Source organism: Muscardinus avellanarius (assembly GCF_963383645.1).
Source record: "Muscardinus avellanarius genome assembly, chromosome: 13".
Lineage (NCBI taxonomy): Eukaryota > Metazoa > Chordata > Mammalia > Rodentia > Gliridae > Muscardinus > Muscardinus avellanarius.
This window is the reverse complement of record NC_137799.1, coordinates 41,695,678-41,711,282: the sequence shown is the minus strand read 5'-3', so window position 1 is coordinate 41,711,282 and position 15,605 is coordinate 41,695,678. Positions and strand designations below refer to the sequence as shown.

At 51.6% G+C, this 15,605-nt stretch overlaps 1 protein-coding gene across 1 annotated transcript; it reads right to left on the bottom strand.

Annotated features, from left to right (window-relative positions):
- Positions 1–237: 237 nt before the first annotated feature.
- On the bottom strand, positions 238–10,913 carry AQP7 (aquaporin 7; the record flags this gene model as incomplete). Its single annotated transcript, XM_080708358.1, is given in 6 exon segments — positions 238–256; positions 258–484; positions 619–737; positions 913–1,050; positions 1,426–1,552; positions 10,773–10,913. Coding segments are annotated over 6 exon segments (771 nt in total).
- Positions 10,914–15,605: the final 4,692 nt, after the last annotated feature.

The following is a 15,605-nucleotide window of genomic DNA, read 5'->3' as shown; positions in this document are numbered from 1 at the left end:
CATCTGCCTCAAGCCAAGACAGGGTGAGCAGAGGAGTCATCCCCATCCTGCCCCAACCAGCCTCGGTCTATCTCAGGGCCAGTTTGATGGTCCCATAGCAGGATTTGCATCCACACTGGTCTGGGGAAAAGTTGGAACCACTCCTGCTCCCGAGCCACCTGGAGGCTCTGCAGGACCTTCCTGGGCTGCTCCTCATGTTGCCCCCCTCTTTCTGCAAGCAGGGGACCCATAGAAAACTCACAGGAATGGGCCTGGCAGGGATGTACCTGAACACCTGGTTGCCCCAGCCGGCAATGAAGGTGAAGAAGCGGGGAGGCAGGTCCCGGGACGGGTTGATGGCGTATCCCGAGTTCATGCCTAGGGATATCCCAATGGTGACAATGAGGACGCCGACCACCAGGGCCTCCGTCCCTGGCGTTGCTGGATTGTTGGCCTTGTCCGTGATGGCGAAGAGACAGAGCTGGAGCATCCCGGTCACCACCACCTGAGGAGCAGATGCCATGGCAGCCCATTGGGGCCCCCGCCGGGCACAGGGTCTGACAGCACCCTATCCAACCCTCGTACTGCCCCCGTTATCACCCGGGTTGGGTCGGAGAGGGCCGGCCCTGACCCACTGACCTCATCCAGGAAGCCCCGCCACAGTGTCATGTGACTAGGAAGGTAGGTGGCAAAGATGCCCGCGGTGGCCGTGGGACCTGTCACAGTCAGGTGTCCACCCGAGAAGTGGAAAATGGCCTCTGCGGAGATACAGATGGAGCTGAACCCCATCGGGGGCCAAGAAACAAGGGTATGGGCACCACGGGGCAATTCTGAAGTGGTTTTTTTTTCCCCCTAGATGTCTTGACAGAACGGGGACACCAAGATGCGATCTGCCCACCTTCCAGAGAAGGCCGAGCTGGGAGAGACACTCACTGTAGAAGAGGCAGTAGATGGTGGCAGCGGCCAGGAAGGAGCCCAGGAACTGGCCCAGCACATACACGGGGAACTTCCTCCATGGCGTGCGGCCTAGCGCGCAGTTGGTGAAGGTCACAGCCGCGTTCATGTGGGCTCCTGAGGGGACAGAGCACGAGGTGCTGGAGCAACGGCAGCAGCAAGTAACACGGCCAGCATTTATGGACTGTGTCCTCTGTGGCCGGAGCTTCCTCACAGAACCCTTACAGTGCCCCGGAAGCAGGGACCACCGTCTCCATTTCACCATCAAAAGAAAGCAATGGTGAGTAACTTGCCTAAGACGCCCCCGCTGGTGAGCTGGTGGGTCAAGGGAGTCCCTGAGGAGTCTGGGGAAGGGGTTCAAGGCGCCCTCCTCCCTCCAAGTGGCCAGCAGGGGTCAGGCCTGGCTGTGTCAGGCGCCATCAGGGACGGACTGGCTGGAGGTGACAGGAAAACCTGGTTCTGCCAGGTCAGGCGGGGTCTGAGCTCACTCACCAGAGATGCTGCCGGCCACGTGCACTCCCATGGTGGCTCCGAAGCCAAAACCCAAGTTGACGGCGAGATAGCTCCCCAGTTTTTTATCTCCTAGAACCATATGGGCCACGGACCCAAGGCCAAACACCTGCAAGGCAGGGCTTCTAAGGGGATGCCTGCCCAGAAGTCCCACCTCAGAGGAGAGCTCAGGACTCAGTTCCAGCTTCTCCCAACCCCAGGCATCCCCAACACCGCCCTTAAAAGACCCTTGGCCATGCCCCTTTCCAGAACTTTCTCCTCATGACAGCTCCTTCCTGTGCCCCGTAGAGGCGTCTCAGACCTAAGCCAGAGAGAGCTGGATGGAGGGTATAAAAGGAGCCAGGGGTAAGAGGGCAAAGTCCTAGGCTTTTATGGCATACCCAAGCACCTCAATCCCAAGCCCGTCTGAAGTTGGAGGTTGGGGGTAGGGCTTCAGGGACGGGCTGGCTGGTGTGAACTGACCCCTCAAAGCATCACGCACAGGAGGCTAGCCTGGAGGAACTTTGTAATGGCACTTCCCCATGTGAAGGGTGGGCAGCCTGAGGCTTGGAGACATTAAATGACTTATCTAAGATCACACACACAGCTTGTGACCTAAGGTAGGGCTCCAGCAGCCACCTCCATCAGGAGCCTCAAACCACACACAACCGTACCGCTAACCAAACACACTTTCCACTCACTGCCTCATCTCTGTTGTACTTTAGGTTTTTGTGGGGTTTTTTTGTTTTGTTTGTTTGTTTGTTTGTTTGTTTGGTGTGTGTGTGTGTGTGTGTGTGTGTGTGTGTGTGTGTGTGTGTGTGTTACTGGGAATCAAACCCAGGGGCATTCTACCTCCAAGTTATACCCCCAGCTCTATTTTTTATTTTGGAACACTGTCTCACTAGTTTGATAAGAGTCTCACTACTTGAGGCAGTCCTCGAACCTGCAATCCTCCTATCTCAGCCTTCCAAGTACTGGGATTACAGGCATGCACCACAATGCCCAGCTCAGATGTAGAGTTCTTAAGAGACTTGTAGAAGTCCAGATTTCTGGAAATCAGTGTTATATAATGTAGTGACCACTGACCATGTGTGGCTATTTTGCACCTGAAATGTGGCTAGTCCAAATTGAGATCCACTGGAAGTATAAAGCACATACAGATTTCAGAGATTTAATCACAGCCAGGTAATCTCAGTACTTGGGAGGATGAGACAAGAGGATCACAGATTCAAGGCCAGTCTCAGCTACTTAGTGAGGCCCTCTGCAACTTACTGAGACCCTGTTTCAAAATAAAGAATAAAAAATAGGGCTGGGGGTGTTGCTCCTAAGTAGAATGCCACTGGGTTCCATCCCCAGTACCCACGTGCGCATACACACACACATACACACACACACACACACACACACACACACACACACACACACACACATTAGAAGAATGTAGACTATATTAGCCATTTTATATTGACTGCATGTTGAAATAATATGTTGTATTTGTATAACATACAAATTAAAGCCGGGTATAATCCCAGCATTTGGGTGACTGAGACAGGAGGATCACAGTTCACAGCCAGCCTCAGCTACTTAGTGAGGCCCTTTGCAACTCAGTGAGAATCTGTTTCAAAACAAAGAATAAAAAATAGAGTTGGGGTGTAGCTTGGAGGTAGAATGCCTCTGGGTTCCAGCCCCAGTAACCCCCCCTCCACACACATACACACAAAATACAAATTAATTTTAATTTTACCCATTGCTTTTTACTCTCTCTCTCTCTCTCTCTCTCTCTCTCTCTCTCTCTCTCTCTCTCTCTTTTTTTTTTGGTGGTACTGGGGGTGGAACCCAGGGGCTTTCTATCTCCGGGCTATACTCCCAGACCTATTTTTTATTTTATTTTATTTGGAAACAGGGTCTCACTAAGTTGCTGAGAGCCTCACTAAGTAGCTGAGGCTGGCTTCAAACCTATGTGATCCTCCTGTCTCAGCCTCCCAAGCTCGGGGATTATAAGTGTGTGCCACCATGCCAGGCTCTTTTCTTATTTTAAGGGGAGGGAATATTAGATTTTTATTTTTATTTATTTATTTTTTATTTTTGGTGGTACTGGAGTTCCTGGAAGCCCTTCTACCTCCGGGCTACACTCCAGACCTATTTTATATATTTTTTTTAAATTTGGAAACAGGGTCTCTTAAGCCAGCAAGGCTGGCTCCGAACCAGCGTGATCCTCCTGTCTCTGCCTCCCAAGCACGGGGATTACAAGCGTGCGCCACCACGCCTGGCTATTTTTTATTATTTAATTATCTACCTATCTACTTATTTATTTATGGCACTATATGGATTGAACTCAGGGGCATTCTACCTCCTAGTTACACTCTCAGCCCTACTGTGTGTGTGTGTGTGTGTGTGTGTGTGTGTGTGTGTGTGTGTGTTAGTGATACTGGGGAATGAACCCAGAGGCATTCTACCTCTGACCTGCACCTCCAGACCAGTTTTATTTGGAAACAGGATTTTGGTAGGTTGCTGAGAGGTTCATTAAATTGCTGAGGCTGGCCCAGTGTGGTGCACATTTGTAATTCCAGCATTCAGGAGGCGGAGACCAGAGGATTGCAGCTCGGGACAGCCTCAGCTGCTTAGTGAGGCACTTCACAATTCAGTGAGACCCTGCTTCAAACATAAATAAAGGACTAAAAAATAGGGCTGGGGGTGTAGCTCGGAGATATAATGCCCCTGGATTCCATCCTCAGTACCACAAAAAAAGTAAATAAATAAATTGCTGAGGCTGGCTTCAAACCTTTGATTCTCCTATCTTAGCCTTTTAAGTACTGGACTGCAGGAATGCACCTCCTCATCTGGCATTCCAGCCCTATATTAGTTTTTTGTTTTGAAACAGGATCTTAGGCGGGCATGGTGGCACATGCTTGTAATCCCAGCATTGGGGAGGCTGAAACTGGAGGATCACGGTTCACAGACAACCTCAGCTACTTAGTGAGGCCCTCCACAACTTAGTGAGACCCTGTTTCAAAATAAAGAATAAAAAATAGGGCAGGGGATATAGCTCAGAGGTCAAATGCCCCTGGGTTCCATTCCCAGACCCTCCCCCCAAAAAAGATGAAACAGGATCTTTTTTTTTTTTTTTTTTTTTTTTGGTGGTGGTACTGGGGGTGGAACCCAGAGGTTTTCTACCTCCGGGCTATACTCCCAGACCTATTTTATATTTTATTTGGAAACAGGGTCTCACTAAGTTGCTGAGAGCCTCACTAAGTAGCTGAGGCTGGCTTCGAACCTGTGCGATCCTCCTGTCTCAGCCTCCCAAGTGCGGGGATTACAAGCCAGCCCGGCTTGAAACAGGATCTTGATAAGTTGCTGAGGGTCTCACTAAGTTGCTGAGGCTGTCCTCAAGCCTGCAACCCTCCTGTCTCAGCCTCCCAAGTACTGGGGTTATATCTTATTCCACCATGCCAAAGGGTGTGTGTGTGTGTGTGTTACTAGGGATGGATCACAGGGGCCTTTTTACTTGGAAACAGGATCTCAGTGAGACCCTGTTTCCAAAAATAAAAAAGTATGAAATAGGTCTGGGAGTGTAGCCCAGAGGTAGAAGGGCTTCCAGGAACCCCAGTGCCACCAAAAAAAAAAAAAAAAAAAAAAGCGGAGCTCAGAAGTCGAACACCTTTATGTTCAAGCCCCAGTACAAAAACAAAAGGACATGAGCAGACAATAGAGCAGTGTTGAGGAAGTCTGAGACAATGTGCAGTAGCCAGGGAGGGAAGGCAAGAGGCAGTGGAGCAGGGCTCGCTGGACCCCTCAGGAGCCCAGGACAGTTGGGGGGGCAGAGATGGACTGGCTTAGGGTGAGCAGGGGCCGATGGGAAAGGGGTGAAAAGCCAAGCCAGCCCCGCTAGGGGAGCCAGCAGGAAGTGGAGTGGCTGGAGCAGGCATGGCAGGTCTCAAGACTGAGGCTCCCCCTCCTCCCCCATGTCGGTTTCCATTTACTAAACTGAGCATGGTGGCACATGCCTATAATCCCAGCACTTGGGAGGCTGAGACTGGAGGATCACAAATTCGAGGACAGAATCAACAACGTAATGAGATTTTTTTTTTTCTTTATTTTGAAACAGGGTCTCACTGGGTTGCAGAGGGCCTCACTAAGTGGCTGAGGCTGTCCGCAAACCAAGATCCTCCTGTCTCAGCCTCCCGAATGCTGGGATTACAAGCGTGTGCCACCACGCCCAGCTTGTAGTGAGATTTTCAACAACCTTGGCACTCTGTTTTAAAACAAAACATAAAAAGTGCTGGGGGTGTACTATTACCCCCAGGGGCGGAAAAAAACCCAGAAATCTTAGTCCCTCTTGGAAGATGAGCATCAGGGCAGCAGTGGCCTGCGTTCCACCCTCCATGGCAGCCGGCAGCTGGTGCAGGGCTGAGCCACCCTCACACTGCTCTGCGCTCTGCTGCTGGCCAAAGTCCCCACCAGCCTGAGCTGACCCTTGCCCCGGGCTCACTGGCTCACTCCTCACTCACAGGCCGGGATCCAGGCGCTGCTGCTCCAGCCCCTCCCCTGCCTACTCAGTGACTGTAACCCAGCTCAATAAAGTCCCCCAACAGCCAGGAAGCCCTGCAGAGGACCGCAGCCCTGGAGGCTGTAGAGTAGAATAGCCATTTCCCTCATCCTGGCTGCCACAAATGGGGCCCAAGGTCACACTAGCCTTCTTTGGCAAAACCTTTACCCTGGGGGTTTCACTGAACTTCCTACCAAATGAAAAGCCCCCACTTCTTGGCGCAGGACTGACAACTCAAAATAACTATACAATGTCCCACATGAGCTTAAACCTCACAGAGTCCCTTTGCAAGTATTACTTCCTTTCAGTCCTCAGCAACTCTGTAGCAAATGCTTTTGCTCCTACTCTACAGATGGGGAAACTGAGGCCAGGAGAGGGTTTTTTTTTTTTTTTTTTTTGCGGTACTGGGGATGGAACCCAGATGCATTCTACCTCTGAGCTACACCTCTAGCCCTATTTTTTATTCTTTATTTTGAAACAGTCTCACTGAGTTGCAAAGGGCCTCACTAAGCTGAGGCTGTCCTTGAACTGCCATCCTCCTGTCTCTGCCTCCCAAATGCTGGGACCACGCCCAACAAGGAGAGGGTACCAAAGCCTCAAAGTAAGGGCCTCGCCGGGCGTGGTGGCCCACGCTTGTAATCCCCGCGCTTGGGAGGCAGAGACAGGAGGATCGCGCAGGTTCGAAGCCAGCCGCGCACGCTGGCTTAGGAGACCCTGTTTCCAAATAAAAATGTAAAAATAAGTCTGGGAGTGTAGCCCAGAGGTAGAAGGGCTTCCAGGAACCCCAGTACCACAAAAAAAAAAAAAAAGTAAGGGCCTTACGCCAGCTGAGGGAGAGTTAAGCTAGTCTTGGCCAGGCGTGGTGGTGCAGGCTTGTAATCCCAGCATTTGGGAGGCTGAGACAGGAGGATGGGCAGTTCAAGGACAGCCTCAGCTACTTAGTGAAACCCTTTGTAACTCAGTGAGACCCAGTTTCAAAATAAAGAATAATAAAAAAAAATAGGGCAGGGGGTATATCTCGGATATATATATATTGCCCCTGGGTTCCATCCCCAGATCCGCAAAAAAAAAAAAAAAAAAAGAAAGAAAAGAAAAGAAGCTAGTCTTGGACAGGCATGGTGGCTCATGCTATAATCCCAGTACTTGGGAGCCTGAGACAGGAGGATCTCAGGTTCAAGGTCAGCCTCAGCAATTTAGCAAGAGCCTTAGCGACTTAGTGAGATTCTATTTCAAAATAAAAAATAAAAAAGGATAGGGTTGTCTTTTGGAAGTAGAACCCCTGGAAGATTGAAACCTTGGGTTTAATCCCAATACCAGAAAGAAAGGAAAAGAAGCCAGTTTTAGGAAGTCTGTTGTCTCTAATCTAAAGGACAGAGCAGAGAGGTGGAATCAGGCTGTGATAGTAAAGCCGTGCCTATAGTCATAGTACTTGGGAGGCTAAAACAGGCTCCCGACCAGCCGCAGCAATTTAGCAAGGCCCTCTGCAACTTACTGAGACCTTGTTTCAAAATAAAAAATAAAAGCTGGGCGTGGTGGCGCACTTGTAATCCCAGCATTCGGGAGGCTGAGACCTGAGGATCGCAGTTCACGGACAGCCTCAGCTACTTAGTGAGGCCCTCTGCAACTCAGTGAGACCCTGTTTCAAAATAGAGAATACAAAATAGGGCAGGGGGTGTAGCTCGGAGGTCGAATGCCCCTGGTTCCATCCCCAGACCCGCAAAAAATTAAATAAATAAATAACAAATAAAAAATAAAGCCGGGGGTGGTGGGGCATGCTTGTAATCCTAGTACTTAGGAGGCTGAGACAGGAGGATCGCATGGTTCACAGACAGCCTCAACTACTTAGTGAGGCCTTCTGCAACTTAGTAAGACCCTGTTTCAAAATAAAGAATAAAAAATAGGGCTGGCGTGTAGCTTGGAGGTAGAATGCCCTTGAGTTCAATCTCCAGTACTGCAAAAAAGTAATAATAATAATAATAATAATAATAATAATAATAATGAAATAGGGCGGTATAGCTCAGATATAGAATGCTCAACCCCCAATACCAAAAAAAAAAAAAAAAAAAGACTGTAATGTTAGACTGGTCTGATTTAATCTTGACTTAGAGCATGACTTTGGACAAGGGACTTAGGCTCCTTAAAGCCTCAGTTTCCCCATCTATTAAATGGAAATAATGAGAGTACCTACCTCATAGGGCCATTATGAGGGTTTGGCCAGGTTCTGCATGTAAAGATTTTAGCGGCAGTGTTTGGTATGCAGACAGTGCCCAATAATGATTTGTGTGTGTGTGTGTGTGTGTGTGTGTGTGTGTGTGGTACCAGGGATTGAACCTAGGGGCATTCTACCTCCGAGCTACACCTCCAACCCTATTTTATTCCTTTTTTTTTTTTGGTACTGGGGATTGAACCCAGAGGCATTCCACCTTCAAGCTACACCCCCAGCCCCAATTTTATCTCTTACTTGGAAATAGGGTCTCACTAGGTTAATGAGAGTCTCATTACTTGCTGAGGTTGTCCTCAAACCTGTGATCCTCCTATCTTAGCCTCCCAAATGCTGGGACTCCAGGTATGTAGCACTACACCCGGCCCTTATTCCTTATTTTGAAATAGGGTCTCCCTAAGTTGTGGAGGGCCTCGCAAGTTGCTGAGGCTGACCATGAATCTGCAATCCTCCTATCTCAACCTCCCAAGTACTGGGATTACAAGCATGTGCCATCACACCCGGCCCGGCTCAATAATAACTTAAATAAAAGAGGAAATCACTTCAGTAACTCAGTGAGACTCTTTCCAAGCAACAATAACAACAACAAAGTTTAAAAGCCTAGGGGTGCAGCTCAAAGGCAGAATGACCCTGGTTAGACCTCCAGTACCAAGACAGGAAGGCAGATGCAGGCAGGTGTCAAGGCGTGTGGCAGCACCTGCTCCCCCAGGAGTCTCCAAGGAGCCGTCCTTCCGCCTCCGAGGTTCCAAGGTTTAACAGCCCGCAGGGGACTGGAATGTGTTGTCATCAATGAATTACTTTGTCCTGGATTAAGGAGCGATGGGAGCCAGCTATTGTGTCACAGCTCAGGAGTCAAGATCAAGTAAGGGAGGAGGAAGAAAGGATGGGATGCTGGGAAGAAAGAGTAGCTGAGAGCACCTGACGCAAGGGACCAACGTGTGTGTGTGTGTGTGTGTGTGTGTGTGTGTGTGTGTGTGTGTGTGTGCTGGGTGCTGGCCTTTGGCACCCAAGTTCACCGACTCCATGTTAGTGTCCACATTTACCAACAAGGAAACTAATGTTCTGAACAGTTAGAATGTGGAAGATCCCACGCCTAGAGCTAGCACTCAACAGCCTCAAAGCCCATGAAGGCTGGGTTCCCCACCCTTAAGAACTGAGAAGCCAAGGAGAGACCTGCCCAAGGCCATCTGGGGACTCGGTGGCAGAGTCAGGAGAAGAAGCTGGGTGTCCAGAGTCCCTCCACACAGGTTCATTCTCTCTGGACAATCTTTATAACCACCACCCAGTTCTGATAAACTTCATTCATCTCTTCCCCTCCAGCCCACGTCTCCCTGGAGCCCCAGAGCCAGATATGGAACCACTTCCTGGACTCCCCCACCCACCTCTGACCTGATCACATCCAGACTACCCTCATCGCTGGCCCTGTGCTGGCCTGTGCTCCGGAATGGCCCATCGATGCTTACCCAGCACCTGTTGCTTACAGAGTCTCCTTGATTCCATCTCCTACGACTCTTCAGACACGTGTACTCTTCTCCAGCCCCTGACCCATCATCACCCTCTCCATCATAGCTTCCCTCTGGGGGACAAACTGTCCCCAGGGAGGGGGGCAGTGGATCCAAGCAGGGGGCAGAAGTAGCTTTGGGTGCGACTGGGTTTGTCAAATAAAAATAAGAGGTAGCTGGGCGTGGTGGCGCATGCTTGTAATCCCAGCATTTGGAAGGCTGAGACAGGAGGATGGCAGTTCAAGGACAGCCTCAGCTACTTAGTGAGACCCTCCGCAACTCATTGAGACCCTATTTCAAAATAAAAAAAAAATTAGGGCTGGGGATGTAGTTCAGAGGTAGAATGCTTCTGGGTTTCATCCCCAGTACCACAAAAAAGTAAATAAATAAATAAATAAATAAATAAATAAAATAAGGAGGTAGTGGAAGCGGCCAGGGGAACACTGTGTAATTTTTTTTTTTTTCTGAAAAAGGCATGGTAAGCCAGTAAGTTTTGGAATATCTGACTCTAGATGATGACAGCAAACCCTTGTCCAGCTGTCCTCTCTCCGCCTCGCCCGTCCTGCGTAGGGTCCACAGTACACCCACGATTACCTTCTAAAGCCCAAATCTGACCATATCGCTCCCTGCTTGTTAACTTCAGTGTCTTCCCGTTACCCTTAGGATGAATTCTCAAAGCCTGACATTCGAGATCTCATCCATCTCTCTACTTTTGATGTCCGTTCTTCCCATTCCAGCCATGCCTCTGACTCACTGGCTCATGATTTCACCCTATCCTGACATATTATAGTCCTTTCTATCCCAAAAAGACTCGGCAAGAAAGACCTCTATCCTTTGGTTTTAGGGTTTGTTTATCTGTTTTCAGCGATGGGGATTGAACCCAGGGCCTCCCGCATGCCAGGCAAGTACTCGACCTCTGAACCACAGCCCCAGCTACTCTTCTTACTTTCCTCTGCTTCTTCCCAGGCTCTCACTCTGGGGCAGGGGAAGGAACAATTGGACCCATGGAATGAGCAGTGGGGAAGGACTCGCTGCCTCCCCCTGTGGCACCCCACCCACCGCGGGTCACCCGCCCACTCACCATCATCACATACATGCTCACGAACTCGGCCAGGAACTCTCGCACCATCTCCTTCTGCAGTATAGCTTGTATCCTGGTTAGTATAGACCAGGAGACCATGTTGGAGTTGTGGGTGGACCTGAAACAGCAGCCAGATCCCATGGACAGAAGGAGACTCAAGTCTGCCTACTGTTGTTCATCCCCCTCGCAACTCACCGCTGAGTTAATAGGTAACCCAGCAGCCTCTCCACACGTCCTCATACGGACAGCTGGGATCCGGATACCTGAGAGCCACAGGGACATGGCTGGGGCCAACGACCTGGCCAGGCCCCGTCTTCCTTTCAACAGGGAATGGACAAGGGGGAAGGGCCGGCCAATGCAGCCGCTTTGTGAAGGTGGCGGTCGGAAGCTGGCAGAGCCAGGTGCGGTAAGAGGGGCTGGGGAGCAGCAGCGTGGGAGAGCAGGCCAGAGAGTGGGGCTCAGCTGTCTGTCTGCCTATCGGCAAGCCTGAGTCCGAGGGGTCACAAGCCAGGGTCCAGCAACAGTGAGGACCTCCGCAAACCACATAGGGTGTGGCAAAGCCTGCTGCTGGGCTCTATACACAGCGCTGAGGCCTGAAAAATGCACCAGGTCCTGCAGACCAGTCAGTGGAACTCAGGGGCCTGCAACCAGGTCAGCACAAACAGGCATTTGTGAGTGATTAAATGAATGAACAGGAGAGGAGAGGAAGAGAAGGAGGGAAACGACAGACATGAGCTGGAGAGAGTGATGTCATCAGACAGAAGGGGAACCATTCATTGTCTCAATAAAAGAGTGCACCAACAGACAAATATTCCTCTGCTTGCATGGGGGCAGACAGCAATGAAATGGAATTAGTAGGTGCATTTGTGTGTTAGAAGGTAGTAAGTCCTGCCGGGCGTGATGGCGCACCCTTGCAATCCCAGTGCTTGGGAGGCTTAGACAGGAGGATCGCACAGGTTCGAAGCCAGCCTCAGCTACTGAGTGAGGCTCTCAGCAACTCAGTGAGACCCTGTTTCCAAATAAAGTATAAAACTAGGTCTGGGAGTATATCCCAGAGGTAGAGAAGCCCCTGAGTTCCACCCCAAGTACCACAAAAATGAAGAAGAAAAAGGAGAAGGAGGAGGAGGAGGAGGAGGAGGAGGAGGAAGAGGAGGAAGAGGAGGAGGAGGAGGAAGAGGAGGAGAGGAGGAGGAGGAAGGAGGAGGAAGAGGAGGAGAGGAGGAGGAGGAAGAGGAAGAAGGAGGAGAGAAGGAGGAGGAGGGAGAGGAGGAGGAGGAGGAGGAGGAGGAGGAGGAAGAGGAAGGAGAAGGTACGTCCTATGGGCCAGAATAGGGCAAGGGAAGGGGAATCAAGTGCAGTGGGCTTGGAGTCAGTTTCAAGTAGAGTAGTGGAGAAACCTCACGAGACGCTGCAGTGGAGCAGACTGGGACGTGAGGAGTGGCCCTGGGGGGCACTGTGGGGATGCTTTAGGCAGAAGGACCCTGAGCGAGTCTGTAGGAAGCTGAGGAGGTGGAGCGGCTGCAGTAGGGAGAGCAGGGCTAGGAGTGGGGACGGGATGGATAAGCAGGACCTTGGCCAGGATAAGGTCTTCAGCTCTTATTTTACCCCCAAAGGAGCTAAACCTGAGGGCCCAAGATGGGGTGAGTTCAGTTCAGCTGAGTGGGCTGTCAGAACCCACCGACCAACCCCTGGGCTCTCACCCAGGTCTTTTTTTTTTTCAGTACTGCGGATGGAACCCAGGGGCATCCCACCTCCAAGCTACACCCCCAGCCTTATTTTTTATTCTTTATTTTGAAACAGGATCTCATTGAGTTGTAAAGGGCCTCACTAAGTAGCTGAGGCTGTCCTCAAATCGTGATCCTCCTGTCTCAGCCTCCCAAACGCTGGGATTATAAGTGTGCGACACCATGCCTGGTTCACCCATTTTCTTTTTTCTTTTCTTTTTTTTGGTGGTGGTACTAGGGGTGGAACCCAGAGGCTTTCTACCTCCGGGCTATACTCCCAGACCTTTTAAAAAATATTTTGTTTGGAAACAGGGTCTCACTAAGTTGCCGAAAGCCTCACTAAGTAGCCAAGGCTGGCTTCGAACCCATGCGATCCTCCTGTCTCAGCCTCCCAAGCACAGGGATTACAAGCGTGCGCCACCACGCCCAGCTCACCCAGGTCTTTCTGAGCAACCCCCATCCCAGGGCACAGCCTGTGCTTGCTTGCACTATGGGGCTGTGAGAGACAGGTGGGAGCGCCACTTCCACCTGGGGCTGGGGGTTTCCAGGTGGGTGGAAGGAAGGGGTCTGGAGCAGCTGCCAGGAGAGAGAGGCCGAGGGCAGTGCAGGGGGATGCTGAGGGTGCTGGGTGAAGGGCAGGGGCTGGGCTGGGGTGCTTACCGTCTCTGAGAGTCTGCTTGAGGCATATTTTGTCTTTCAGGTTTTCAGATGCTGTGAAGCTGAAAAGAGATCACTGGGTAGGGACGCAGAACTTGGCTTCACGTTCCCACTAAACCTCAGTGTTCCGGGGAGAAGCCACTGAGCAGCTCCACCTAGTACCACCCTTAACTCAGCCACGCTGGAGGGGTGTGCAGGCCTCAGCCAATAAGAAGAGGACCGAACCCCACTCCTCTCTTCATGCTGGCCTCAGGACCCCTGACCTCTGGACCAGTCCTCCACAGGTTCGCCTGGCCTTCCCAACTCTGACACCGCCTCGCTCTGGCTGTGATGCCTCTCTATGGCTCTGGCCTCTCCTAATGGAGCACTGTACCTTTCTCTTTTCTTTTTCTCTTTTCTACCTCTGAGCCACACTCCAGTGGTTTTTCAATGTGTGTGTGTGTGTGTGTGTGTGTGTGTGTGTGTGTGTGTGTGTGTGTTAGAGACAGAGACAGAGAGAGAGAGACACACTAGGGATTAAACCCAGGGCATTCTACCTCTCAGCTACACTCCTCTCAGCCCTATTTTACTTTTTACTAAGGGTCTCACTAAGTTGCAGAGGGTCTCACTAAATTGCTGAGGCTGGTCTTGAACCTGGGATCCTCCTGTCTCAGTTTCTCAAGCACTGGGATTACAAGCACGAGCCGCCACACTCAGGTGGATCATGCCTTTAATCCAACCTCAGACTGGCTTGCTGCTGACTTAAACTGTGACTTTCTAGGACTTCTTGCCTATGTACACACACACACACACACACACACACACACACACCCCACAGGATGTGGCCCTGAAAACTCATTTAGTCCATGCCTCCACCCCAGAACAAAGCCTACCCTCCCACCTTTCCTAAAACTTCCTATTTTATTTTATACTCTTATTTTCCTTTCAGACTGACAGCTTAAAGTAACTCTTGAGTTTTCCTCATCCTGTACATCCTCATTCTCTACTCCCATCCCCTCCAGCTGCGGCACAAATTCAGATCCTCAAAACTGAACGCAGAAACCCTCCCGCCCCAGCCCTAAGTACTCAGGGGAGAAGCCGCAGTCAACCCGTGGCTGACTGGCGTCCTCCTGCCTCCATCCCTGCCCTCCTCCTCCCCGAGCTCTGCTGGCCACCCAGCCCCACAGGCTCCCACTCTCTGCTCCTCGCAGCCGCTCTGGTCCTTCCAGCAGCCAACTTACGGGTAAGGAAACTGAGGCCCAGGGAGAAGGCGGGAAGTGCACGTGCCACTCACAACACGGCACTGAAGCCAAGCCTTCAGCTCCCGGCGGGCTCCTCTCCCACCTCTTTCGTTCGTAGTCCCCAGGGAGTGGCCCTTCTGTGCCCTGAGGAGGCCGCCCTGTCCCAGCTCTGCCTGGACCCCATTCACTCTGCCACAGCACCTTACATTTCTCAGCCTCTACCGTGGGGGCGCTTTGGTTACGGCAGGTCTTGGTTGTGTTCCTTCATGACCGTCCTGGCTCAGGCTGCACCCTGAGAAGCAGGCTGAGGTTCTGCTGTCTGTGTCCCGGTCAAGAGCCCGCCTCTCAGCCCTCCCCAGGGTGGCCCCAAGTGCTGTTCCTGCCCCTCCAGGGGAGAGGTCAGTAGGACAGAGGTTTGGCCTGTAACACGTGAGCCAAGTCCAGACACACTGCCCAAAATAACATCCCTCCTCCTGCCAGTGGTGCCGTGGAGACGGAGTTCCAAGGTAGCTCTTGTGAGGTCAGAGGTGAGCTCCGGTGGGCACTTGGGCCTCACAGCCCCAGAGGAAAGCCCGACCCTCCAGGCCAAGTGCTGGGCCTGTCTCTGGGGCCAGAGCCTGCAGTTGCCCTTCCAGGGCCCCAGGCCTGGGGAAGGCTTCAGAGGCTCCTGAGACCCTGGCTATGGGGAGGGCTAGATAGAATGAAGGCGAGAGGAGGACATTTCTAGAGATACAGGCAGGTGGAGAAGAAGAGGAGACCCTAGGTCAGTCCTCAGGGAGCTCTTAATCTGAAGAGGTAGAGTTAGGCCCTGTCCCTAGGGGTCCCCAGACTGAGCGGGGAGGATTGAAACCCAGCCCTGGAGCCAGGCTTGGTGGTGCACACTTGTAATCCCCGTACTTGGGAGGCTGAGACAGGAGGATGGTAGGTTCTCAGCCAGCCTCAGCTATTTAGTGAGGCCCTCTGCAACTTTAGTGAGACCCTGTTTCCAAAGTAAAAACGAAAAGAAACCAACACAGGCCTGGTCCCTGGGGGTCCCTATCTGAGGCCAGGAAGGGAAACCTAGGACCTGTCCTCAGGAAAATGCCTCCCTTGGGCGAGGCAGGCAAGGTCTCAGCCAAGAGGCCAAAGCTAGACCCGTGTGGCAGCTTAGCTGTGGGCCCAAGGGCCCAGGAGGAGTCAGGAGGGAGCCTGGGATCCACCACAGTCCAAGTGATCTTTCTGGCTGTTTCTTC